At 51.6% G+C, this 25,043-nt stretch overlaps 4 protein-coding genes across 5 annotated transcripts; 1 reads left to right on the top strand and 3 right to left on the bottom strand.

Annotated features, from left to right (window-relative positions):
- Positions 1-470: 470 nt before the first annotated feature.
- Positions 471-2,321, top strand: L3040_009200 (uncharacterized protein; the record flags this gene model as incomplete). 2 transcript variants are annotated; one of them, XM_066155894.1, is made up of 5 exons in its annotated part: positions 471-543; positions 595-989; positions 1,037-1,203; positions 1,277-1,529; positions 1,611-2,321. In XM_066155894.1, the coding sequence occupies 5 exons, from the start codon at positions 471-473 to the stop codon at positions 2,319-2,321; spliced, it is 1,599 nt and encodes a 532-aa protein (XP_066010175.1). The 2 variants fall into 2 exon arrangements, with proteins under 2 accessions (XP_066010175.1, XP_066010174.1); XM_066155893.1 differs by having other exon boundaries at positions 595-1,203; positions 1,252-1,529.
- Positions 2,322-5,548: 3,227 nt separating this feature from the next.
- On the bottom strand, positions 5,549-7,311 carry L3040_009201 (uncharacterized protein; the record flags this gene model as incomplete). The annotated part of the gene is made up of 5 exons (XM_066155895.1): positions 5,549-5,551; positions 5,599-6,370; positions 6,445-6,585; positions 6,635-6,739; positions 7,058-7,311. 5 exons carry the CDS (start codon positions 7,309-7,311, stop codon positions 5,549-5,551), a joined length of 1,275 nt encoding a protein of 424 aa, XP_066010176.1.
- A 6,977-nt stretch (positions 7,312-14,288) lies between these two features.
- Positions 14,289-18,585, bottom strand: L3040_009202 (uncharacterized protein; the record flags this gene model as incomplete). The annotated part of the gene is made up of 7 exons (XM_066155896.1): positions 14,289-14,315; positions 14,371-14,802; positions 14,853-16,106; positions 16,191-16,459; positions 16,513-17,613; positions 17,669-17,813; positions 17,869-18,585. 7 exons carry the CDS (start codon positions 18,583-18,585, stop codon positions 14,289-14,291), a joined length of 3,945 nt encoding a protein of 1,314 aa, XP_066010177.1.
- Positions 18,586-20,855: 2,270 nt separating this feature from the next.
- L3040_009203 (uncharacterized protein) lies at positions 20,856-25,043 on the bottom strand (the record flags this gene model as incomplete). Its single annotated transcript, XM_007290421.1, has 3 exons — positions 20,856-21,740; positions 21,789-22,370; positions 22,419-25,043. The coding sequence occupies 3 exons, from the start codon at positions 25,041-25,043 to the stop codon at positions 20,856-20,858; spliced, it is 4,092 nt and encodes a 1,363-aa protein (XP_007290483.1).

A 25,043-nucleotide genomic window follows, 5' to 3' on the forward strand; every position in this document is an offset into this window, starting at 1 on the left:
CCCTGGGTATTCACGTCAGTTTGCTGTTCCTTGAGCGACGGAAAAGCTTTGGGGAAAGCGAGAGAAACCAACTGTGGGTGGGTGCAACTTGAAGTGTAACTTCTGAAAGCTCGATATGCGAAAAAAAAAAAACCCCGCGACAATTCCGGGAGGTGAGTTGGTGAGTGGACAGAGCGCTTTCGGTTGCTATGAGTGAAAAGCGCGTTGAAGCTATTGACAATATTTTTAGCGCGATTTAGGCGGGCTGGGGATCTGGGTGGTTGGCGCCTGGTGGCCTGGGCTAGAGAGCTCAGGAACTTGCTGGTCAAAGGGGAATTGACCGTCGCCAACAACAACAACAACAACAACACCAAAGCAAATAGAGGAGACCGGTCCGGGCCGCTTCTTCTGGCATAAAAAAACTCTTTACTTGGGCAATTCAGCAGACAGATTATTTGGCTTCACTCTATATTTCTTTCACACACGTAGCCATGCCAGACGACCGTGAAGAGCGTCTGGAGCCACCGGCGAAATCAATCGATGACCCAGGGGCCCACGACTTAGGTAACGATCCACATTTTGTATGCCGTTCAAGTATTGACTGGGTGCACGCAGAATCATCCGAAGAATCCGAAGACCACTTCTCTGATGCCCAGTCTGGTCTCGATCCACTTGAATCTCCAACCGCTGACGGTGCCGCTTCGCCCATTCCTCACACCCGCGTCGAGAAAGTCGACGACGAGGCCAGCTACGGAGAGGAACCTGGCACCGAGGCCTACCGTTTGAGAGAGCAGGATGCCGCCCCGGATGAGATCGCCGTTATCCCAGACGCTAGAAGTCCCGATTTCAACGCTCCCGACAGCAAGCCTTCTAGCCCTCTTACCCCTACTGGCGGGCATCCAATTCCGCTAATGATAGTGGAGAAAATCGACCCCGAGACTCCAAGCCATGGGGAGGTGCCAGGAACTTTGGCTCACGACCTGCGTGCCGCAGACGCTGTGCCAGACCTCGTAGTGAAATCTGGATCTAGTGACCGCAGTCGCTCATCCAGCATCAGATCTCGGGCCAACAGCACCCCTGGCGACCTTCCGATCCCCTTGACCAGGGTCGAGAAAATAGACTCCAGCCCTCGCCACGGCGAAGTCCCAGGAACCAAGGCATACGAGCTACGGAGAGGGGACGCAGAGCCGGACATCGTGGAGGAAGTCGGGGAAGACGATCCAGGTAAGGGCATTTTGCTTGCGTGCACTTCAGAGCGATTGACCGGTTCAGGGTCGCCAACGTCTCCTGCTGCTAGGTCCCCAATCATAAACCACGCGAGGCGGAAGTCATCTGCGGCTGGGAAGAAGGGGGCACCTGCTTCTGCTGCTGCTGATGCTGCGGCTGAGTATGACGAGGCAGAGGATGGGTCGGACGGTGGGTTTGGAGACGATTTCGATGATTTTGAAGAGGGAGAGGAAGATGCAGAGTTTGGTGATTTTGGGGATGATTTCCAGGAGGCAGCACCAGCTCCACCTCCACCACAGTCTATTCCAGTAACACCGTCATTTGTAAGTAGCAAATTATACAGCTTTTTACACACACCTCTGCCGTACACCAAACAAGTGACCCCCTCGCTGACCCGCTCCCAGCCCGTACTCGACTTTGCAGACCTCGATTCCCCAGAAGAAGTCCAAGCAGCAACAGAGTCCTACATGAACGCCCTCTTCCCCGCGGACTCAATCGACGCCTCCGTCCTCCCACCCGTAACAGCCGAACATCCCATCTTCCTCACACCACGAAGCGCATCCCTCTGGTCCCAACTCGTAGCTCCTCCCCCACTACAGCCACCCAACTGGATCCGGTCCCGGATCCGCCGGCTCTTCCTCGTCTCCCTCGGCGTCCCCGTCGACCTCGACGAGATCCTGCCCGCCTCCAAACAAAAGAAGCTCATCCTTCCCTCCATGAACCTCAACCCGGCCTCGGGCTCCCCGCGCACCTCCAGCGACTCCCGCTCCATCTCCCGCCTCAAGCAGAGCGACGGCAACGCATCCAGCACCTCCGTCGACTCTCAAGGCAAGCCCTCCCGCTCGGACTCGAAGCGGAGACGGGGCCCACCGCCGGCGCCGCAGCTGGATCTCATCTCCGCCAGGCAGCTGTGCAGCTTCACCGACGAGGCCCTGGACGGCCTCACCGCCGAGGAGCTGAAGGCGCACGTCGCCAAGCTGGAGGAGATGCAGGGCACGGCCAAGGAGGTGCTGGAGTACTGGAAGAAGCGGACCGACGAGAAGATAGGCGACAGGGAGGCCTTCGAGGGCGTGATTGAGAACCTCGTGAAGCATGCCAGGAAAGTCCGGAAGTAGATGCGTGAATAGATCGTATAGTAGAGTAGAGTATAGCACACCGAGTGAGGGAGAGAGTGCTTGCCCGCGGGAGTCGTGGCGTTTCGAATACCCCCAGAATAGAAATAGAATACCGACTGCTATTCATTCATTCACAACCCTACCATGTCTGTTCAGCTCTATTCTGTTCTGTTCTGTTCTGTTCTGTTCTGTTCTGTTGAACCTCATGATTTCAGACCAGCGACGTCCGTTCCATTCCGTTCCAATTCGTTCCCTGATAGAGAGAGAGAGAGAGAAAGAGAGCAAGTGAACTAAGCATGTACGTTGCACATGTACGTACCAAATCGAAGCAACCAAGGTAATCGGTATCCACAGCATCAATCCCAATCAAGCAAGGACTTGCCATTAATTACCATTATCTACTGCATTTTAAAAACTACTTCTTCACTCACTCACTCACTTACTTCTTGACTCACCTCACCTCACCTTACTCGTCGAACCTCACCCACTCACTACCCCACCCACCCAGCATCAAAACCATCCAAGTGCAGACCTCTAACGATAAGGACATCCACTTGTCTGTCTAATGGCCAGGAGTTAGTTGGTTGGCCTACCTATCACAATCACACTCACACTCACACTCACACTCGGAAGACTAGCGGAAGCCTTGGGACTGACTGTTACTTACAAGGACCCCCTTTTGCCATCTATTTGCTTGTTCGTTCGTTCGTTGGAGGAGGGGGTGGTGGACGGCCGGCTTCTGGATTCGGCTGGTTGGGTCGCGCTGAGTGAGATTCGGCGGCATGAGTGTTCATTTTTCCTGTGACTCTTTCTGCCAGCGTAGGTGGGAAGGGAGTGTACACCGTGGGTGGGAGCGTAAGATTTACTGGAGAGCTGAAGATTCGATAAATGGATGAATCTCAAGCGATCCACAGCTACGTACGGACAAATTGGTGTTCGTCGTGCACCGAGTAGCTCTTGATACCAAGCTACCCAAGAGGCTGGACAGGGTCTCTACAGGCCATTCATTTTCCTCACGTCACATCCCAAGTCTCATTTTGCAAGGGACACCGTCCGCGCATCATTTCGCTAACTACAGGCAAAGCTATATTTTGGTAGAGTGCAACGATTTCTAGTGAGGGCTAAATACGCGGCTTAAAATCCCTTTTCGAAGTATCAGAGTGCAGAAACGACAGCCCCAGCCGGGATCGTACAATTAAAAGCTCTCGAGCCCAAATCACCATCGTGAACGACGAGAAAACGGGAAAGAGAGGGGACGTATGGCTAGCGAGAAGTGTGATTAAGCCAGGGCTACCCAGAGGCCAGGAAGAATGTCGCGTACCTGTAACAAGCCAACTATGAAAAGAAAGAAGCAGCCGTCGAGCCAAGTGATTGAAAAGGGAGACAGACCAGAGCCCTAACATAAGGGCAGCCGCAAGAAAAATCAGGATTGGAGACGAACCCCGCTCATGAAGACTCAGGACGGCAGTCGTCGGACCTATCGAAGAAAGAGGAAAGCATGCAAGTAGAAAACCATGGTGAACACCGAAAGCAGCAACACCCCATGCCACCAGTAAGTGCCACCGAGTTGTTTCAAACGCGCCCATTTCCCATCCCCCAAGACAAACGCAAATTGAACCATCCTCGTGAAGGTGTCATGATGTCTTAGCCGTCGTAACCGCATAGCATACGCAATCACCGATAAAAGCAACGCAGGTTCGCAGTGATGTGATAGGAGAATAATGTGTACACGCGTCTAATAACGCCAAGCCTCCTCCAAGTAGAAACCGAGGATAGGGAAGAGAGGGAATCGCGAATATGTCCAGGGCGGAGAAGAAGACCGAGTTGTAGCGCATGGGAGGGAATCGCGTATATGGCCAACCGCAGGGAGAACAGGTCGCAAACGCAGGAGAACGCATCGCTTATATGGCCAGCCTGGAAGAAGAACCGAGATACAAAGCAGGAGAGTGCAAACGCCAGAGTATCCTATCCTCCTCTTCATGTCCACGCAATGGGGGTATCCGCAAGAGAAGTACGCTATACCATGCCAAGGAATTGCATCAGATGCGCGTATCATGACTGTGATGTTGAAGTAGGAACGACCAGAACGCCGGATGTGCGGGAAGAGAATATCGAGAGAAGTACCGGAGGGACAGAGCCGAAGATTGTTAGAAGACCAGGTAACAGCCGATGGAAAGTTGCGAGTCGAAGTTGAAGTGGGCTCATCAGCATGGACATCGCGCATTGACTATCCCACCTGCTCAGCAAGCATAGCGAATGAAGGACGAAGATCGATAGGTATGACATCTTTTATCTCAACCGAAGAGAACGAGGGTCTGTGTAGATCATGTTAGCATTGTCACCGAATGGTATGTTTGATGTAGATAGTTAATGGGTTCTCAGATGGGTGGGATCTGCACTTCCATGATTGCCTGCGAGGATATATACACAAATATCATACAACGCCTGAGGGAGAAGGAGGAAAGATGATTGCGAAATACCAGACGCCAAAATGCAAGTTGGGGATCTGGGCAGAGTCCTAGAGCCAACCCACTGGGCTGAAGAGAAGATTGGAGTTCCAACAGGTGATCAGTACTTGGGTGAGGTGGACTGGGCGGATGTATACCAGGTTCCCATGGGAAGCAGCTCAAGGGCCACAGGGACGGTATGGTGCGTGAGGTTGAGAGGGGAGAGAAGGATGCACTGACAGGGGCCACTTATAATGATAGACACTAAGATTGTAATACTGAGGATAATTTGCTGGTTGAGCTCGCACAAGCCGCAAGCCCCCCAATGTGTGATGAGTGAAAACAAGAGTCTAAAACTTTTGGAGGATGATGAAGAGAATGAAAATGAAACGTGATGGGGTGCTTGAGACGCCAGTGGTGCTCGCCGAGAATCCCTTGTCAACAGACTAGCCATCCAAATAACATAACTGAATGCAGGGAAAAAAGATGAAGCACACTGAAAAGTTCAGAGGATACATGTGTCGAAGGAAAAGCAGCGCGTGTTAGATCCTTCGTGGACTCGTGAAAAGGAAACATCTAATGCACTTTTTGTACACGGGCATCGTGGAATTGCAGATCCCCACCCATCCGATACTTTTGGAGTGACGCTAAGAGGAGAAATAGCCATCCAGGCATGGTTAGAGAAAAGTAAAGCTGAAGCAAACTGACTGGAAGATCAAATATTTGGTGCAGAAAGACGCCATTCGCTATACTCCGGGTCCCATGGGGCAAATGCGACGCTTACTGTCACAGTGTTAGAGCGTATCTCTTCACGACACAGGGCCACCTACCTGGAGAGGTTGGAATTGACCGTATGGATGAGCTGGAGGCATTCCCATAGACGAGTATTGAGGCGGAGGGGGAGCAGGACGGTAGGGAGTACCAGCGGGTCCGGAGTTGTTTTGCGAGCGGCCCCATGAAAGGCGGACGCGAGAGTTACCGATGGGATAGCCCTGCATTTGATTGATGGCCATCTCGGCAGCGTGGCGTTGGACGAACTGGACGAAACCGCAACCCTTTCCGGGAGGGATCTTGACGTAGGTGATCTCACCAAAGCCCTGGAAGAAGGAGCGAAGCTCATCCTCGGTAACGTAGCCAGACAGACCACCGACGAAAACAGTGGTGTTGTTGGGGTCGGTGAATTGGTTCATTGGTTGCTGTTGGCCATATCCACCGCCATATTGCATTGGGGGAGGAGCACCCATGCTGTACATACCAGGAGCGGCTGGCATGCCGGGACCCATGTTAGGACCACCTTGTTGCATAGGCATACCTGCTGGCCCACCACCACCAGCCTTGTTTTTAGGTGTGGCAGTAGAGATTCTCATAGGACGGTTACCACAGTAGACGCCTTGCATCTCGGTCAAAGCACGTTGTTGATCACCCTCGTCGGCGAAACGGACGAAGCCGTAGCCGCGAGACATGCCAGAAATGGGGTCGGTCATGATCTTGGCGGACTTGCATGATGGGAAGCGAGCCTGGAACAGAGACACCAGGACGTATTCATTGACCTCCGGGCCAAGATCACCGACAAAGATCGAGTACTCAGGGCCACGATCATCGCTAGTTAAAGTCAGCTTATGGTTCAGGGTATGCGGTGCGAGTGTGAATGGAGGAACATGAGCCGGGATTCTGACCGTCTATCTGCGAGTCCACCACCAGAAGCCCAGTTAAGCTTAAAGGGGCGGGCCGTATTGGGAATCATCGAGCCGTTAAGCGAAAGAGCCTTCGCTGCGGCGGCAGGGGAAGAGAAGTCGATGAAACAGTATCCGGCGTTGCTAAGGAGCGAGTTAGTGGTGTGATAAAATGGTAAGTGGATAAACTTACCCAGAGAACTTGTCGCGAATCATCTTGACGTTGACCTGCTCACCCATACCAAACCAGACGGAGCGAACAAAGTTCTCATCAATCCATGGCTCGAGCTCCCCCATCCTGTCAAGTTTGTCAGCAAGCGCGTTCGGCACCCAAGGCTCTATTCGCAAAAGAAGCGAGGAAGTCGCGCCGCCGTCAGTGCAGATCAAATCTTCTTGAAGAAGGCCGATCTCTCGCAGTAAAATAATGGGGTGATGGGCGGATGTGATTGGAAGGATACGCTCAGTTTAGGAAGGTTGCGGGTGGAAGAACATGGTATTGGCAGACTCGAGATCTGGATCTCACGAAAAGCGTACCGGTTTGGAAGCCAGGCTTCCAATTTTCCATGGCCGAGAAGTTGATGTTGGAATGTTGAATTGTGCAGAACATGTGACTTACCAGAGAGTTGTCTTGGCATCACCGCTGACACTGCCACTGGAGCCGTCTGGGTTGCCACCTTGTTGAGCGAACGGGGCAGGTGAGGTACCCTCTTGGCCGCCTTGCTGCATACCTTGTTGCATACCTTGCTGTTGAGGAGGAGCCATTCCCTGAGGAGGAGGAGGACCTTGCTGTTGTTGCATACCGCCGCCGTTACCGTTGTTCTCCTGTTGGAACTGGGGCTGCTGCTGATTTGGGTCGTACTGGAAAGCCATTTTGAATGACTGTCGAGAAGGCGCGAGTGGGTGTGAAAATGTCGTATGTATGTGTAGAAGGGAGTACGAATGGAGTAGGGGTTTCAGTTGCGGTTGAGATTGAGGTCGAACGTGGGAGAGGTGGTATTGGTGGTGAAAAAGGAAGATGGATTTGGCGGAAGGAAGGCGTGGACGAGATGATGCGTGTGGTCTGTTAAAGCTAGTTAGTGAGCGACTCTGGTGGTTCGTTGGCGCTAGGCTGAGTGAGTAATGGTGGCAGAACCCTGGAAGTCCCAAGTCTTGAGGTGGAAATCAGTGGCTTTAACTGTTCGAGCAGTGCGCAGAGTGACTGTACGCTTGAGTAGAAGGTGAAGAATTGCAGTAACAAAAATTGAATCGATATTGAATCTTGAAAGTAGATCACGAATTTCGTCGAAGCAGCGGTTCTTCGCCACACTAAAGAAACCCAGACATCAAAGACCACGCAAGCTCAAAATCAGAGGGCAAAGGAGTCGAGGAGCAGCAAAAGTCCGTACAATTCTGCGTATAAATGGCTGAGGGACCTGTGGAAAGTTATTGGGCTGGCACTGCCGCCTCTACTGTGCAGCCAAAGACGGAGAGCCACGGGACGCCTAGGGGACAAGCCCCTGTACAGCATGAGAGATTCCTCCACCAGACGAACGATATGCAGCATAAGATAGCACAGCAGGCGCTCTGCTGTCATTGCTCACTGGACACAGCCAAAACATAGGTACGCAGCATGGACTTCTGCTGCAACGTACAACCCTTGAACTTCTGCAAGCCCCTTGTCATTTTGGACCCCATGAACCGACTGTCCAGTTAGAAGCTCCGTTGCAGTTCGAAGTCCCATCAATGCGCATAAAAAATAGAAAAATCAACGCAAAGTCAATCCGCGAAAAACAAATGTCTTGCTCGGCGAGTGGTCAATGGGCTTATAAAAATTGCCGGGCATGACTTCCTCTACCAAGGCGTATTGGCTGATGAGCTGGGTTTTCAGATCCCTAGGAATAGGCATCAATAACCCATGGAAACTTTCCCCAGTACGATTCCACTACGGAAAGCATTGCGCCGCTCGTTATACATGCCGATGGGTATCATCAGCTAGCCGAGACTACGGCCGCGACAAATCGAATTTTGGCGGGCGGAACCCGAGTGCAAAACAAAGAATTTCGCTTGGGGTAGAGGGAGTGAAGGGGAGGGAGTCCTCCTGGCTGAGTTGGAGCGACGCATGCAGCTATGCAAAATGGGACGTGGGCCATCGTCGCTATAGTTCAGTGCTCTGACTCCGAAATCGCAAATGGGACATGCTGACAGCCTGCGTACTGCCACATCGACATCGTGTGACGCACATGTCCATCTGCCTCCAAATCTCCCTTCGAGTTCTTCGTATAGGTCTGCCAACCACATAGGGGTGTTCAGGTATCGGCTTACCTCAAAAGGATTGCAGAACCAGCTCGAAGATGGTATTCAACCGGACTCCGTGATATTCGTTACGCGACGCAGACGAAAAGTCAATTTTGATGCAATGACAACGCTTGCGACGGTAAAGGGCGAGAGGGCGTCAAAGAGGGTAAGTTCGCGAGGAGAAATTCGCGGGTGATTAACGTCGGACTCTGTAGGCGGCACAAACAAGGTCAGCGAAAATTCTGCGGGGCAGTACGGCATCGATCGCGCGAAAATGCTGCTGAGGAATACACTGTTGCGCTGGCCTCTGCCAAAGAGCTTTCGGCCAACCGTGACAGCAAGCGCGTATCGGGAAGGCCATGCATTGAAGACCGGCGATGTCAACCCGAGGTTTGCGCCTGCGTCGCCTGTCGCCTAGCCTCGGAGTTGATGTTTCTTTCCACCATGCGACGGAGCCTCCGGATGATGCGGGCTACAGCATAGACAAGCGTAGCTGTTGGCAGAGGCAGAGGCAAAAGCAAAAACAAAAGCAAGCTGATGAGGGGTTGTATAGTGTGGTCATCACGCCTCCCATCGCGTTTCGCAGCCGGAAGATGTTGTCACTCACGGATTTTGAACCTGGCGGGAAAAACTAGGATTGCGTGATTGATTGATTGATTGATTGACTGATTCCGATGAAAAGGGCGGAAAATTGCGCGACAGCGAGAAACACCGGCGATACGAAAGGACACGAGGGACCGGGGATATCGACAGGAAACAATTGACGCAAACAGACTGTGCAGAACGAATTCGATAAAGGGGAAGGTCGAGGTTTGATGATGGGGGGGGGGGGAGGTGAGGGTGAGATGGATGGAGGTGGAAGACGAAGGGAGTTGTAGTGGGAGAGGGAGTGGGAGAGGGAAGAAAAGGCGGAAGGTAAATGCGAGGGCAAATGCAAGTGTAATAGCGCGAGCGAATGTGGGTAGAAGGAGGGGATGGAATGGGATGAGGAGCTGCCCTAAACTCTATGTCGTGTCGTGGTCGTGGTAGTGCAGAGTTCGCCAATCGCCACAGAGCTAGAGGCAGTGGTGGTGTCTCTGATTACGCTCTCTACCCCAGTTTTTGATTCTTTTACGACTAGTAAGTAGTAGTCGTAGTCGTAGTCGTAGTCGTAGTAGTAGTAGTAGTAGTAGTAGTAGTAGTAGTAGTAGTAGTACCGTAGTACGTAGGAAATACCGACCTCGACCTACGTATGTATGTCTCGGTCCATCAGTCTATCAGTCTACTGTACCAGTCTACTGTATCAGTCCATCTGTCTGTCTCTCTGTCCGTCGCGCACGACGTGCTATTCGCTGGTCAAGCCGGCTCGCAATTAACCCGACTCTTCTTTCTCTCCTCCTGTCAACCTGGAAACTGGACAGCTTGCATCTGTCATTTTTTGGTCATCAGCCTCCTTGGCTCCAGATTTGGGCCAGGGCCCCAGCGCAAGCTAGGTCTTAGCCTTAGGGGCATTTTTATTACTTAGTGGCTTCTGTGCTAGAGCCTATATGCGCCTGCGGTACCTCGGATCTGGATCATGATGCAGATGCAGATGCAGATGCAGACGCAGGCAGACGGCTGCATCTTAAGAAAGAAGAAGGGAAGGAGAGGGACGGGGAGAGGAAGGCCGATTGAGGAGTGAGCGAGGAGAACGAAGAAAGAGGCCATCCGTAGTTGTAGTTGTCAAAGGACACGGGAAAATAAGAAAAAAAATTAAATAGATTGGGTCGGCATCAAGCCTTTTCACGTACTGCGACCTGGGATTCTGCTTATTGCTGGTTGGGCGAGAGTACCGATATAGACGGGCGTATCGAGAGATCTATTTTCAGACCTCTGCAAAGACGTGGTACGGCCGAGGCTCAGTGTTTCTCAAAAGGAAACAAATAGGCGATAAAGGCCGAGTTGGCTTTATCTGGCCATCACCGAGATGGATAGGGCAGACGAGACACCAAATCATGGCAGCCCAGGGCAGCAATTAGTTGTAGTAGGTAGTACGGTACTACTACCTATATACTCCGGTTTCCGTCCTAGCTTGCCATTGAATTCTTGGTGCCTTGCATGATCTATCCGCCTTTCCGAAGTGTCTTGAGTGTCTTGCTTTCGTGCATCGCCGTCTCTAAGCAGAAGAGAAGCAGAGCCGGTTGGCTATCGCGTACCTACATGAGCAAGCAAACAGCCCTTTCTTTCTTCATCCTTCTCTTGAGCGTACATGGTCGTGGATCAATACACGCCGTCCGCCTCTTTTCCGGCCATCTTCATCTTCGTCTCTCTTGTAAGGAGCAGAGCAGAAATAGACCTTCTCGCCTACGTACCGTACTGGTACCTGCACCTTGGACCAAACTCTGAATGAACAGAACAAACATAGTAGTACTTTGGCTCTAAACGTCATCCATGTCCGCCGGGCCCGAGCATTGAAACACCATCACATCACCACTTTTATATCCAATCGCCACCAATCACAAGAGGGTGAAAGGCAGTTCAAAGGTACGGTGCAGTGCAGTTGTCAGTGGATATTTACTTCGTACAGCAGACTATACAGTACCGTACAGTACCGTAGCGACACCTACCACATGCGCAGCCGTAAGCGCACGCAAATGCCGGAGCCCGTCGGTCACAAGCGAGAAAGGCATGCCCGCTCAAGTTCAGCGGCTCAAGAATACCGTACAGTAAGGTACGTACAGTAGTCCGTACAGTATAAAATCTCGTACGCACGCCCACGGCACTCACTCCACGGAGCCAGCCATCCGTAAGTAGTAAGTAGCTCGCTCATAACCCTATGTACAACCATCATAGCTAGCTAACCCACTTCTAGTTGGAAACTTCCACCGGGGAATTCAACGAAAGAAGAAAAAAACCCCCCCATTCCTACTGTATCATCATCAACATCATCAGAATAATAGTCTCAGGTACGTTCTTTTCCAAGGAACGTCCCTCCCCCCCCCTTCCCCCCACCCTTTCGTGCCATGGCTACGACTGGTACTGGCTCCGAGCTGCACGTAATACCTCTTCTAGTACCTACTCAACGGCCTAGCACCACCCAATCCGGTTTCCATTTGTTACCATTGGCCATGAATCATTCGAAAGGCTGCTGGCTGCTGGTTGCTGGCTGCTGACTGCTCGCTGCTCGCGGTGTTTGTGCTGCTGGCTGACTCAGATTGCGTTGCACGAGTCAAGTCGTCGCATCGAAACGAGGCCCGCTTGGCTGGCTGGCTGGCTGGCTGGCTGCTCGATCCCAGAATCTGCCATCCAGCCTTTTTCGACAAATACACATGTACCGGTAAGTAAACAAATATCGACAAGGCCATACCGACCATCCACCACTGCTCAGAGCCTCGCTTGCGTGCTATTACGTCCCTCCCGAGGCATTTTATCTCTCGTACTCATGTTATCCCTAGGTAGGTAGGTAAATCCCAGGGTACCCATCACAAGCACCGCTCCGTACCACAGAGAGTGAGTGTATTTTAAATTCTGACAGCTCACCTCACCTCACCTCACCTCACCTCACCTCACCTTTCCACCCCAACCCCAACCCCAACCCAACCCCCATCCATTTTTTATCCCCAGCCTTTTCTTCTCTTTTCTTTTTCAAGAAATCCCAACCCCTCACCAATTCCAATCCATTCCACGCCGGACAAACCTCCTAAACTCCCCCCTTCCCCCTCTCCCCCTCCCTCCCTCCCTTGCAGATTACTTTCCACATTTCAACCAAAGGGCAAGAAGGAACATGGCAAGGCAAGACAGGAAGCCATCAAGAGAGTAGCAAGAGGTGGAGGAACTCCCCCTAAAAAAAAGTGAGCAATCAGTTAATTAATCACTTACACATATTCCGTACATGAACCTAGTTCGGTTCAGTCCAGTTCCGTTCACTTCCGTTTGGTTTTTTAGTTATCCCGAAAAAGGCCGCCCAGCTGAAGGCGTGGGGGGTGTGAGGTGTGTTCTATTCTATCTTCTATTCTGTACAACCAAATGAATCGCATAGTACACGATGCGGGACTCGGCACTCAAGACTCAGGACTCGGGTCTGATTGATTGATTAAAGAAAAGAAGAAAAAAAAGAGAAGAAGCCATAGAAAAGGGGGTGATGGCTGCAAGGTGAGGAATATGAGAGAGAGTATGAGAGAAAGAAAGAAAGCAAGAAAGGGAACCAACACCCGAGGCTCTGTAAGAGAAAAAAATATATATATATGGTTTAACCCCCAAACCAAACTCAACCAAACCCAACCCAACCAAACCTATACCCAACTCAACCCAACCAAACACATACCCAACTCAACCAAATCCAACCAAACCTATACCAAACCCTAACCAAACCAAACTAACCCAGACGTTTTGAAAGAGGACATGAAATCTAGCCACTCCTTCGCCCCCCCCCCCCCCCCCCCGCTCCACTATAGACTGACCACCCACCGAACACACAAACACACAAACAGACACACACCCAAACACACACCCAAACAAACAAACCAACAAACAGCAAAGAAAGACAAAGTCTTCCGTAGATAAAGCCCGATAATACATATACTTACACACACACACATACACACACACACACACACACACACACACACACATAGACAAAACAGAGAGGGTAGCAAACTCTTCGCCTCTCGACGCCTCTCCACTCTGTGGTACGTACCTTACCTACCTTACCTATCGTATTCACCCCGCCCGCTATCCGTCCTCTCCCGTTCAATATATATATATATATATATATATAATATAATATACATACACACAAAGGGTATTGCTGCGCGGGAGCAGAAGAGACCAGTAGGTAGGTAGGTAGGTAGGTAGGGTAGGTACTTCATTCACACACACTTCCGTATGAGCCCCCCCCCTCCTACGAAGACACCTCTCAAATCATCGAAGGGTAACGAGAGCGAAGAGCAATCGCAGAGACCCGTACAGTCAATTCAGGTTCAAAAGGAGCAAAGGAGCAAAGGAGCAAAGGGGAGGGCAGCGCGGTCATAAGCATTCGGATTGCCATTCCATCCCAGGTCAAAATCCCCCATCACCTAATCATCTCATCTGCTCTACCGATCCCCTCTACATATATCTCCTCCACGCCTTCCATTCCCAAGAATCTATCTTCTCCCAGTCGACCCGCCCCATGCACAACACCTAGCAACGAGAGAAGAAGAAATGGCAATCGAATCCCAGGCTTTCAATTCACTCCCATGTTTCCGCCCCCAAGCCAAGGTCAGCGGTCCCTATTTCGAAGAGACGACGAACCGGGAGCAGCGAGACAAGTCACACCGTAAAAAAATGCACACAAATCAGACGCCGCGCTATACGTGCTCCTCAGCTTCAGGGTGTACCTGCATCCATCCCATGCCGGCTGACAAGACGGCGCAGTGTCATGCAATGTCCCCTCTAACTCCGTGCCTGTAACGCCATCGCCAGTGAAAGCATCATCTCAGAAAACATCATTTCAGAAAGCAGTTGCAAGTAAAGGGAAACGTGAAGTAAAAGGCCTGCAATGGTGGTATCAAGGAAGAAGTTTTTTTTCTGTTAGTCAAATGCTCTCTCTAGGTCTTCAACGGTGCCTGTATCTTCTAGGAACTATGTGCGCGCATGAGAAGCTGGCAAAGCTTAGCATGGGCTCCTGTGGTAGTATGGCATTCAGGAGCGACTTACTCTAGCCAGCGGATCTTCTGAATCTGCCGTCACGATCGTAGGGCTCTCCAAGCTTCCATGGTTGATAGGCCCGGTAGTGGTATAGGCACGGGGCTCGAGGGGTGGACGCAGGCCTGAGTTGCCAGGTTTTGGTACGGGCGGAAGTTGACTGTTCGATGACCCAGCCGGGGCCTTGGGAGACTCGTCCTTCGCAGATGTCCGCACGTCTCGCCCCTTTTCTAACAGTGCGCCTCCTAAGGTTGCGCACTTCAGAATCGTCTGGATTAGATGATTCTGCTTCAGAGGTTTTGACAGGTACTCGTCCATCTGTGCTTGGATGCACTTCTCTCGGTCGCCCAGCATAGCGTGGGCAGTCAGTGCAATGATTGGCGTTCTCTGAGTACCGAGACTCCTCTCATACTCGCGAATCTTGGCGGTGGCCTCGAACCCGCCCTATTCGAACAGTTAGCAAGGCCAATATCACGGCACTCGGAAGAACCTACCATGATGGGCATCTGCACATCCATCAGGATGACATCGTATCTCTTCTCCTTGATAGCGTCGAGGGCTTCCTGACCATTTCCAACGACAGTCACAACGTGGTGATACTTCTCCAAGATCTTGACAGCCAAACGTTGATTGACGATGTTATCTTCAGCCAAAAGAATCTCGAATGACTTGGTGTTGTCGGCCAATGATGGCGCAGCCCTGTTTTCCAGTGCCGGAATCATGCCGTTTCCAAGATCGATCGTCAGGCAGGGAGTGGTCATGTATGATGTGATACCAAGGTCCAAGGCCGACTTGAGACTGACGTGGACCACGGGTGCCAAGAGCACAATCGGGATATACTTGAACTCGTCAATGGACCTGAGTCGTCTGGCAGTTTCGATCGAGTCCACGATGATGACGTCGAATGCAGAAGCGACCTTGGAGCCACCTCCAGAGAGGTTGATATTCGACTCGGACTTGACGACCACGGGCATGAGACCAATTTGCCTAAGCATCGTGATGATTTCTCGACCGTGGCCGGTTTGTCCCTTGTCGATAAAGAGGACATTGTGAGCTTGGTATGGCTTCAGTTGCTTCTCAATGAAGCTGATATCTGAAGTTGCAAGACGGACTGTGCAAGTGAAGTAGAACGTACTACCCTTGCCGTACTGACTCTTCACCCATACGTCTCCTCTCATGAGGTTCACTAGTCTCTTGGAAATGGACAGCCCAAGACCGGTCCCACCGAACTTTCTGGTCATGGATCCATCTGCTTGCTGGAAGGTATCGAAAATGAGATCTAGCTTATCTGCCTGGATACCGATCCCAGTATCGGAGACGGAGAACTCGATCGCATACTCGTTGGGAGCACACTGATCTTGCTCGGCCTTTCGGATGGTCAGGGACACCTCGCCGTGCTCTGTGAACTTGATGGCATTTCCGACCAAGTTCAGGATGACTTGGCGCAGACGGAAAGAATCTCCCACAACGTGATCCGGGACCGAGCTATCCACACGGTATGTGAGATCGAGGAACTTCTCGTTGGCCTTGACAGCCAACGTCTTCAAAGCGTTGAAGACAATGCCTCGAAGCGTATAAGGAATTTCTTCCATCACCATTCGGTTGGCCTCGATCTTGGACAGATCCAGAATATCGTCGATGATCGTCAGCAGACTGTTTGCCAGATTATGGACGATGTTCAACATCTCGCGCTGGTATTGGGTGAGATCCGTATCTAGAGTGAGTTGGGTCATTCCAATAATACCATTCTATAACAGCTAGTCAGCTTGCTTTCTGCCTCGAAGCCGCCAAATTCGCTGCGAGGATTTACTGGAATAGAGGGCTTTGCTTACCATAGGTGTTCGGATTTCGTGAGACATATTTGCAAGGAACTCTGACTTCGTCCGGTTGGCAAACTCGGCTGCCTCTCTTGCGGCCGTGTTCCTTTGAATGGAGTCCCTCAAGTTGAAGACCATCTGGTTGATCTTTCTCTTCAGCTCGTCCATTTCTCCAGACGCCTCAACAGTGATCAGCTTTGTAAAGTCGCCATCAGTCGCAGCATTGGTGATGTCACCGAAAGCTCTGACTTGGGCAGTCAAGTTCATAGCCATGGTGTTGACGTCTGAAGAGAGTTAGGGAGGTAATCAGCCGAAGTCCGAGGAGCTTCCATCTTACCAGTTGTAATTTCTTTCCATCTTCCGCCAATCCCAGCAACATCGGCTTGACCGCCCATCTTCCCGTCAACACCGACATCCTTCGCTACACGCTGAACTTCATTCGAGAAAATGCTCAGCCGGTCAACCATGTTGTTGATGGTTTCCTTGAGGACGAGGATCTCTCCAGCGGCCTCGACCTCAATCTTTTGGCTCATGTCACCGTTGGCAATGGCTTGAGTGACCGTTGAGATACCTCGGACCTGAGATGTTAGATTGCTTGCCATCGTGTTCACGTTTTCGGTCAGGTCCTTCCATTTTCCCTCAACGTTGTCGACTTGTGCTTGGCCCCCCAAAGTTCCATCAGTTCCGACTTCCCTGGCGACTTTGCTAACTTCGAAGGCGAAAGTGCCCAATCTGTCCACCATGGTGTTGATAGTATCCTTCAGGGATGCTATCTCTCCTTGTACCTCGACTCCGATCTTCTTCGTCAAATCTCCCTTGGCAACAGCTGTAGTGACCTTGGCGATTTCTCGTACTTGCGTAGTCAAATTCATAGCCATACCATTGACGTTCTCCGTCAGGTCTCTCCAGGTACCCTCAACATCGTGCACGGTCGCTTGACCACCCAGCTTCCCTTCCGTGCCAACTTCTCTGGCGATTTTGGTGACTTCGCGAGCAAACTGCTGCAATTGGTCCACCATGGAGTTGATGGTCTCCTTGAGCTGCATGATCTCTCCTTTGCACTCCGCCTTGACCTTCTGGGTAAGATCGCCTTTGGCGACTGCCGTAGTCACCATAGCGATATCTCGGACCTGCGTCGTGAGATTATTGGCCATCGCGTTGACATTGACGGTCAGTGTATTCCACATGCCCTTGACTCCCTCGATTTCTGCTTGTCCACCCAGAATACCTTCGGTTCCTACATCTCGTGCCACACGGGTCACCTCAGCAGCAAACGTTCTCAGTTGGTCCACCATGGTATTGATCGTCTGCTGCAGCTGCAGAATTTCTCCCTGGGCCGGTCTCGCGATCTTCTGGGTCAAGTCTCCATGTGCTACAGCGGTTGTGACCGAGGCAATCTCGCGCACTTGGTCCGTCAGATTTTGGGCCATGACATTGACTGGGACAAGTTAGCAAACTGATCATCAGATGTATGGATCCCGAGAAAGTCCTACCATTGTCTGTAAGTTCTTTCCAGGTGCCATCGACGCCTGAGATTTGCGCTTGACCACCGAGGATACCCTCGGTCCCGACTTCTCTGGCGACTCGGGAAACTTCGCTGGAGAAGATTTGTAGTTGGTCCATCATGGTGTTGATGACCTATACCCGTCAGCAGAGCACGCACCGCGAGACCGAGCCAGCAGTGAAAACTTGCCCTTTTGAACGTTGTAATCTCAGGATCCATCTCGACTGAATGGATCTGAACCCTCTTGCTCAGATCTCCCCGGGCGACAGCCGTAATGATCTCTCCAATCTCCCGCAGCGCCTTCTGGAACGCCTCGTTCGCTTGCTGGTGCTTCTTGAGTTCACGCTCGAGCGACGCAACGCGTTTGGCTTCAAACTGGTTGATGAGATGTTGTTGATGCTGGGCTTGCTCCTCCATCCTCGCCTCGATAGCAGATTGCTTCAGCTTCCCCTCCTTTATCTGCTCGGCCTGGTCCACTATCTCCTGCTGCAAGGTCTCGATGAGCTCGTCGTTGCTGAGCTTGGGGAGCTTCTGCGGACGCTCGCCGGTAGAGTTGTGTCTGCCCGTCAGTGACGAACTCATGCTGTTGCTCTGCCTCATGGCTGAACTCTTCGTACTCGCTCGGGACCCGCTGCCTGTCAAGACATCTGCGAAGGCGGACGGGGAACCACTCTCATTGGGGGTGTCTGGCAGTGTATGGTGGTTGCCCGAAGCCTTTGTCTCTAAAAGTTTGATCCTCGCAGCCAACGCCGCGATTTCGTATTCGAGGGCCACTTTGGATGTGGTCTCGAGCCCGGGGAGCTTGAGCCCCAAGCCGTTGTGGATGGGTGTATAGGGAACGCTGACATCTGTCGCAAGGCTCTGCAGGAGCGAGCAGGTCGCCGCGAGTGTTGCTTCGTCTGCCATGGCGATGCAGGGTGCAGCGCTCAGCTGGCGTGGAAGATTCCTATCGGTGCTTACTCCCAGACATCAATGATGGACGTATGGGAACGGGGTCAGTTGGGGGAGTGAAGGCTGAGAAATATTTCGTGCAGGGGTCCTGTCTTCAGAGTCGGTAAAAGAAGGTGTGGTCGAGCAGTAACTGTTCACTGATTCGAGGGTGGTAAAGCACACCGGAGTCACCAAATAAAGGACGAAAGGGGTCGGGTGGTGATCACTCGAACCCGAGGTCTTTTCTTTTCTTTTCTTCTTTCTTTTCTCTGGGGGGTTTGACGAGGCCGGCAATATTGAGAGTTGAGTTTCTCGAAGGAGGAGATATCGATTACGATACGGGGATGCTCGCAATTAACCCGACGTCCGAACTAGAGAAGGCCGATTTCCGAAATGGCAGGGACGAGGGACGAGGGACGAGGGTTGGGGTTGGGGTCGGTGGTCGGAGGTCGGTGGTCGGTGGTCGGTGGTCGGTGGTCGGTGGTTGTCTATGGAACTGTGCGATGATGGCCATGTACCGGTGATGTGATGTGGTGCAATGCGACGTCGAGATTCGGGATGCTGGATGCTGAATTCTGACTTACCATCTCTTCGCAAGGGAGTGAGGAAGTTCAGGAGAGGAAGGTCATGCATGCATGGAACAAGAATAAGAATAGGAATAGGAATAGGAATCGGAATCGGAATCGGAATATGAATAGGAATTGGAATACCGGTAGGACGATAATGAGGGTGGGCAGCGAATTTGCATTCTTGACGCAGAGACGGCTCACTACAGCCGCGGGCTGAGGGCAGAGCACAGGGAGAGCACAGAAGCACTGAGAGAGCACAGATACGTGCAAGGGCTGCGCCTTGAATGGGAGTCGAAGGCTTGCCTGCTTGCCTGCTTGCCAACAAGTCAACCACAACGACGATACGTAACATCAACAGGAGCCCGTTCGTTGTACGAAGAAGCCGACGCCCTACCCGTGGGCCTTACCCCCTTACCCCCTTGCCCCCTAACCCCCTAACCCCTACTCCTACCCTGACCTCGGCGTCGAGGGCGGATCTCAGGCCCGATCCAGTCACGACCTCCATAGGCCAAGCGGAAATGGGAGAATGACGGAGGAGGGGCATGGCTGATGCAGCAAGAACGGTCTTTTTCGCCACGTTGGGCTGGGCTGCATGAACGAATTGGTATTAATGCGGAGGACCGGAGGAGCATCATCAATCCGACGTCAAACAACAATATACGTAGTACTACGTACTACCGGTACCTATGACCTATGTATGACCTACGACCTATGTATGACCTACGACCTACGACCTACGACCTACGACCTACGACCTGCGACCTACGACCTACATCGACATGCGAACCACCATCCGTACCGGTTCTGCCACTCTCGCTCGTATTCCCGTCCAACTCCCCTCGTCCCGCGGTCTAGGTAGTACCTATCCTTACCTATCCTACCCAACCCTAGATTAACTCCTTTCATGCATTAATTAGATCAGGTACTGACCGACTTGTACAACTACTACCGGTAGTACTACCCGTACCGTACGTATGTACGTACGTACCCACTATGCTGAGATCCGTCCAAAGCTGAATTCTCTTCTTCTTCTGCTGCTTCTTCTTCTTCGGCTTCTTCCCCTCCTTCTTCTTTCTACAATGCCTACCTACTACCACCGTACTCCCCCCACTGATAAGTAAAGATGTGCGACTTGACCTGCCTTTCCCTTCCCTGGCAGGTGTGGCTGTGACTCGGGATGAAACAAAGGTGGGTGACACACCATGATGTCACTCACCGATGCAAGGAGGGGCTCATCCATCCAACCAGCCTCTCCCATCTCCTTCCCTGTACTCCATACAATATGGTCCTCTTTGTCGTTCGACTTCCTAGACAAACTGATTTCTTGTTTCATTCATCGTCCACGTGTTTATTAATTCCTAGCAGAAGAGGAAGAAGGAGAAGCTCTATCGTAGATGGCGCTGCCTCTACTGTACAGAGAAAAAAAGAGATTAGAAAAAAAGGGGAAGAAGAAGAAAAACCCCCCCCCCCCCTTCATGGCTGAATCAAATCAAAGCATTAATAACGCTGTGGTATCTCTCTAACGCCATCCCACAAGTTACAGGTCATAATCCAGCAACGATCATCCTCATATACTTCCCCACTCCATCCCACCTCCCTCCCCCCCCCCCCCCCCCCCCCCCCCCCCCCACCCTGCCCAACGCCTGCAAACCAGATATGCACGTCGCGCACCGCAACTCACCTCCGCGGCAGATGGTTCGCCCCAAATCTCGGTCCCCCAGCCGCAAGGCTCTGCCTCACGATCATCTCCGCCGCAGCTGCCGCGGCCAGCCTCTCCTTCTGCCTGGATCGATCCCTCAGATAATTCGTAGCCTCGGGCCTCATCCGGAGAATCCTCAAAATCATATCATCACTCGGATCAGCCTGCGCCTCCTTCCTCTTCTCCTCCTTGGCCTTCTTCATCGTGCCCAGATTCCGGCTCAGCATAATGCTCTTGGACCTCTTCATCGAAGTCGCGCCCATCAAGCCTCCAAAGCTGGCCCCGAGGGTAGGCGGCGCCGAAAGGCGGTTTCGCTGAACGTTGGCGCGTTGGATGGAGGCCGTAGTCATGCGCTCCGATGTACGGATGAGATTTTCCGTAGTGTCGAAGTAGAAGAAGTTGAGGGAAGCGAGTTCATGGTACTTGGGCGACTTGAGGACGTCCGCTGGGACACCCATTACTTCGCCGGTTTCTTCGTCGCGGGCGTGGAAGAATTCGAAGAGTAGCTCGAGCCATTTGAACACAATGTCCATCTCTTGCTGTGTGAGTGGGCGTTGGCTGGACGGTTTGTCTGATAAGGGCGGGACAAGGAGACCTTCTAGGGCAAGGAGGACTTCTTTCCAGAGTCTAGTCATGACCATGACCATGGATGAATCAGTCAGAGTTTGCTTCATGATCGCAAAATTCTCGTCGAAATATGTGAAGAGAGGCTTCAGAGCGTTCTCGACATCTAGAGGCGAGATGGTTGTCACGATGGACTGTCGGCTCTTCCATAGACTTGTGACGGATGCGGAGATTCCACCAGGAGAGATGACATGCCTCAAAGCCTCCGTCGATAGGGAGTTCTTTATGTACTGTGAGAGCTAACAGACAATTAGCCTGGTGAGGAAGAAACTTGCATTATCGCTTACCTTATCGGTAATGTGCCGAGTCATGTCCCTCTCTGTCCTTTTGAGCAAGCGGAAGGCCTTGCCAAAATAAAATTGGATATCATCTCTCTCTCCTTCCATGCTGACACGAAGTAAAAGCCTGCCTTGGGTGTCCAAGTTCAGCCAGTATTCTCGAGGCAGATAATCGCTGAAATGGACCGGGTCCAGCTTCAGCGATGTTCTTCCTACGAAATCGTGATCACCAAAGGTGTCCCAATCCCAGATTGTTGCGATAACATTGAGAGCTCCCTGGACTGTAATGTCTACTGACTCTTCCCAACGAGGGTTGAGGCTTCTCATTACCACTCTTGTCTTTGCAAGACGTTTCTGGTACTCGTCGCCCAGAACGACGTATGGATCACTAGTTCCGTTTGGGTCACAAGCTTTGAGCTCTTCGGCTTCCACAATCTTGATTGTAAAAACGTATTTCGAAGTCCTTCGCTGCTTCTCTTTGGGCGGGGCGTTCTTTGCCAGAACGTCCGCGCAGGCATCAACATTCATGGTCTTCTCCAGAACGTCAAGCTGCTGTACAGCGTACTCAATATTGTTCAGTTTCACGAAAGACTAGGATAGGTTGTCAGCAGGATAAATCAGATATGGGCATCAACATACCTCGGGGTAGAACTGGAATGGCTCGATCTTTTCCTTGTTGTTCCAGGCATCCTTGGCAAGTTGCATCCATTTCTCCTGCTTGGTCTGCGCGGCAGCAGCTTCTTGCGCAGGGGAGAGTCTGTCCATTTCCTTGACGAATCTTCCCTCCACAACCTCGCAATATCTCGCTAGTCCTATACCGAACGCCTTCGATAAGGCTGTCATGAACTTTGCATATTGTACGTCATGATCCCACTCGAGCTGAAATATCTGATCTGCTGTCTGGTTAAATAGACGGAATATATCAATCACGGATACACTGTGTCGCTCGTCGTCTGTGGCAGGTCTATCATGGCTGTCTGATCGAACTTGAAATTGGTCTTGCTTGATAGCCTCATCTACCAGTTCCACCATTTTCGACTCGGACACCTTAATCCAGCGCCATACAAAGTCTGCTAACAGCTCTTCAATATGGAAGGCGAATGGAACTTCGGGAAGTGCTCCATGGTGGATTCGACGGATTTCGACCAATTCCCGGTAGAGGTCAAATCCGTCTTGTAAATCTACCTCGGTGTTGTTCTCTTGAGCAACGCGAAGAATCCGCTGGATTAGATCTCCAGCGTCGTTTTCGAAACTTGGGAACATGGTTTCTACGAGAATCATCAATGGGTTGACACCCATGATGTCCGGATTCTTCCTGTATCGTTTTTGAATCCGCTCGCAAAGCTTTACGACGGACTTTCCGAGTTGGACAACATGGTAGAACTGCCACTCTTCTTGATTTTGGGGTATCTCGGTCTCTAGGTAACCTCGATAGACAGACGCAGCCTTAGATCGCAGCCCATCTGCCAGCTGAACCTTGTAGGCATCGAGTTCGCCAGAGCCCAAATCAAAAGAAGGGTCACCATGAATGTGATTATCTAGAACTGTCAGGACAGGACCAGGGGACGGTGGCTTCGTATCGTAGCAATGCTGAAGCAAATCGTAGAGATCGCGGAGGAGACCATCGTTTAGACTTGATAGGACCTGGCGATACAAGGCAAAGTCCTGGACTGTCCAGTAACTTTGATCGATAGAAGCCAGACTTGGGGTGGCGGGATGCGAGTATATACTGGCCCGCTTATTTTCGACGGGTGGGTTCTTCACAAATTCGAAAGAAGAGTCAAGCTCGTCAAGTCCAATCTCCTGGTCCAGAAACTTTTGAGCAGCTACATCTAGGAATAGTACAAGGCGTGAGAATTGGGGGATTCGCCATCGCATGCAAAGCTCGTTCAATAACTCGGTAGAAGCTCGAGAAAGAGGCGGGCTAGTGGCCGAGGCGTCGGAGGGAGCATGTAGCTGATCAAAGGTCATGGCATGGCACAGAATGGCTCGGTAGAATGAGCGCGGATCTGGTGGAATGAACGTGTAGGTGGATTCTTCGAGGTGTAGTCGGCCAGTTTTCTCATCGTCGAGCGATAGAGCACTCATATCGAAAGGCTGATCGAATGCATATGACGAGGAGCTTAGTTCGCCTGGATTTGAAATTGTCTTGGCGATGTCGGAATAGGTCTGGTCGTCATTTATATACGATGAAGTTCTGACAGGTGGAAGAGGTCTATTGGAGCTTGAAGTTGATTTTACGAGCTCTGGCTTGGCCTGAAGTATCTGAGCCATCATCTGGGACAGCTCAGGGCCTTCCGCTGCTTTCCATGCCTGATAACCTTCCTCCAGATCAAAATCATCACTCCGCAAAGTCTTCCTAGTACTGGCGTTAAGGCAGTGTTGGTATGCCTTGAGGTCGCTCAGAGCATTTTCTTCTGTCCACATCTTGTTATTTAAATCAATATCAGACTGGACCTGAGAAAGAGCCAAGCCGAATATCCTGGCCACAGTCTGAACCATTGGCATATCTTTCACGTCGGTGCTCAGCGGCACCACAACTTCGATGCTTGATCCGCCAGGTCCATCGGCAGTGTCGTTAGACAAGTCTTGGTCGTTTGTGAGCAATTTGCTTTCCAATGTCGCCAATCGACTCATAAGTTCGGGTCTGTCCCTGTCGTTGCCATGGGATTTGAGAGTATTGCTGATGAGCCTTACGAACAGGGCAACATGCTGGTCAACTAGCAACTTCCAAGAATCTTCGTCCGGAGCCTTGCCCTTTTGTAAAGCCTTCGTTGCGTTCGAATAAAAGATCAGAACCAGGTCTTCCACCCTGCGTTCCTTGTCCATCCGCCGTCGAAACCCTGCCTCTGTAAAGGCCGTATATGCTTCAGCAAAAGTCCGCTTAACAGCCGCATCGTTGTATCCAGGAAGTTTCTCTGTTCCCATCAAGACGCCTTGTATCCGCTTCTCCAGTGGTGACATGAAGCCATGGGGAAACTTGGCGCTCTTGGTGTCCTTTATGAGAGAAAACTCCTGTACCAGATCTCCAATCATGAGAGTCTTCCGGACTTTCAAGGGCTTTGGTGCTGGAACAAACTGCTTCCTTTTGGCCCTGGGCTGAAGAAGATGGTGTAGATATGCGACCCTGAGGGCAAATGTGTATGCATCATTGTAACTGACTGCTTTGGCCCGTATTCGTGAAGGGGCGCGGGATATGCGCTTCTCATTCTGGATGCTATCCACACGCCGGTTACCCCGGGGCCGCGATGATGCGGAAGACAT

This window comes from Drepanopeziza brunnea, assembly GCF_022702325.1.
Source record: "Drepanopeziza brunnea f. sp. 'multigermtubi' strain 214-2 chromosome Unknown ctg19, whole genome shotgun sequence".
NCBI classification, from domain to species: domain Eukaryota; kingdom Fungi; phylum Ascomycota; class Leotiomycetes; order Helotiales; family Drepanopezizaceae; genus Drepanopeziza; species Drepanopeziza brunnea.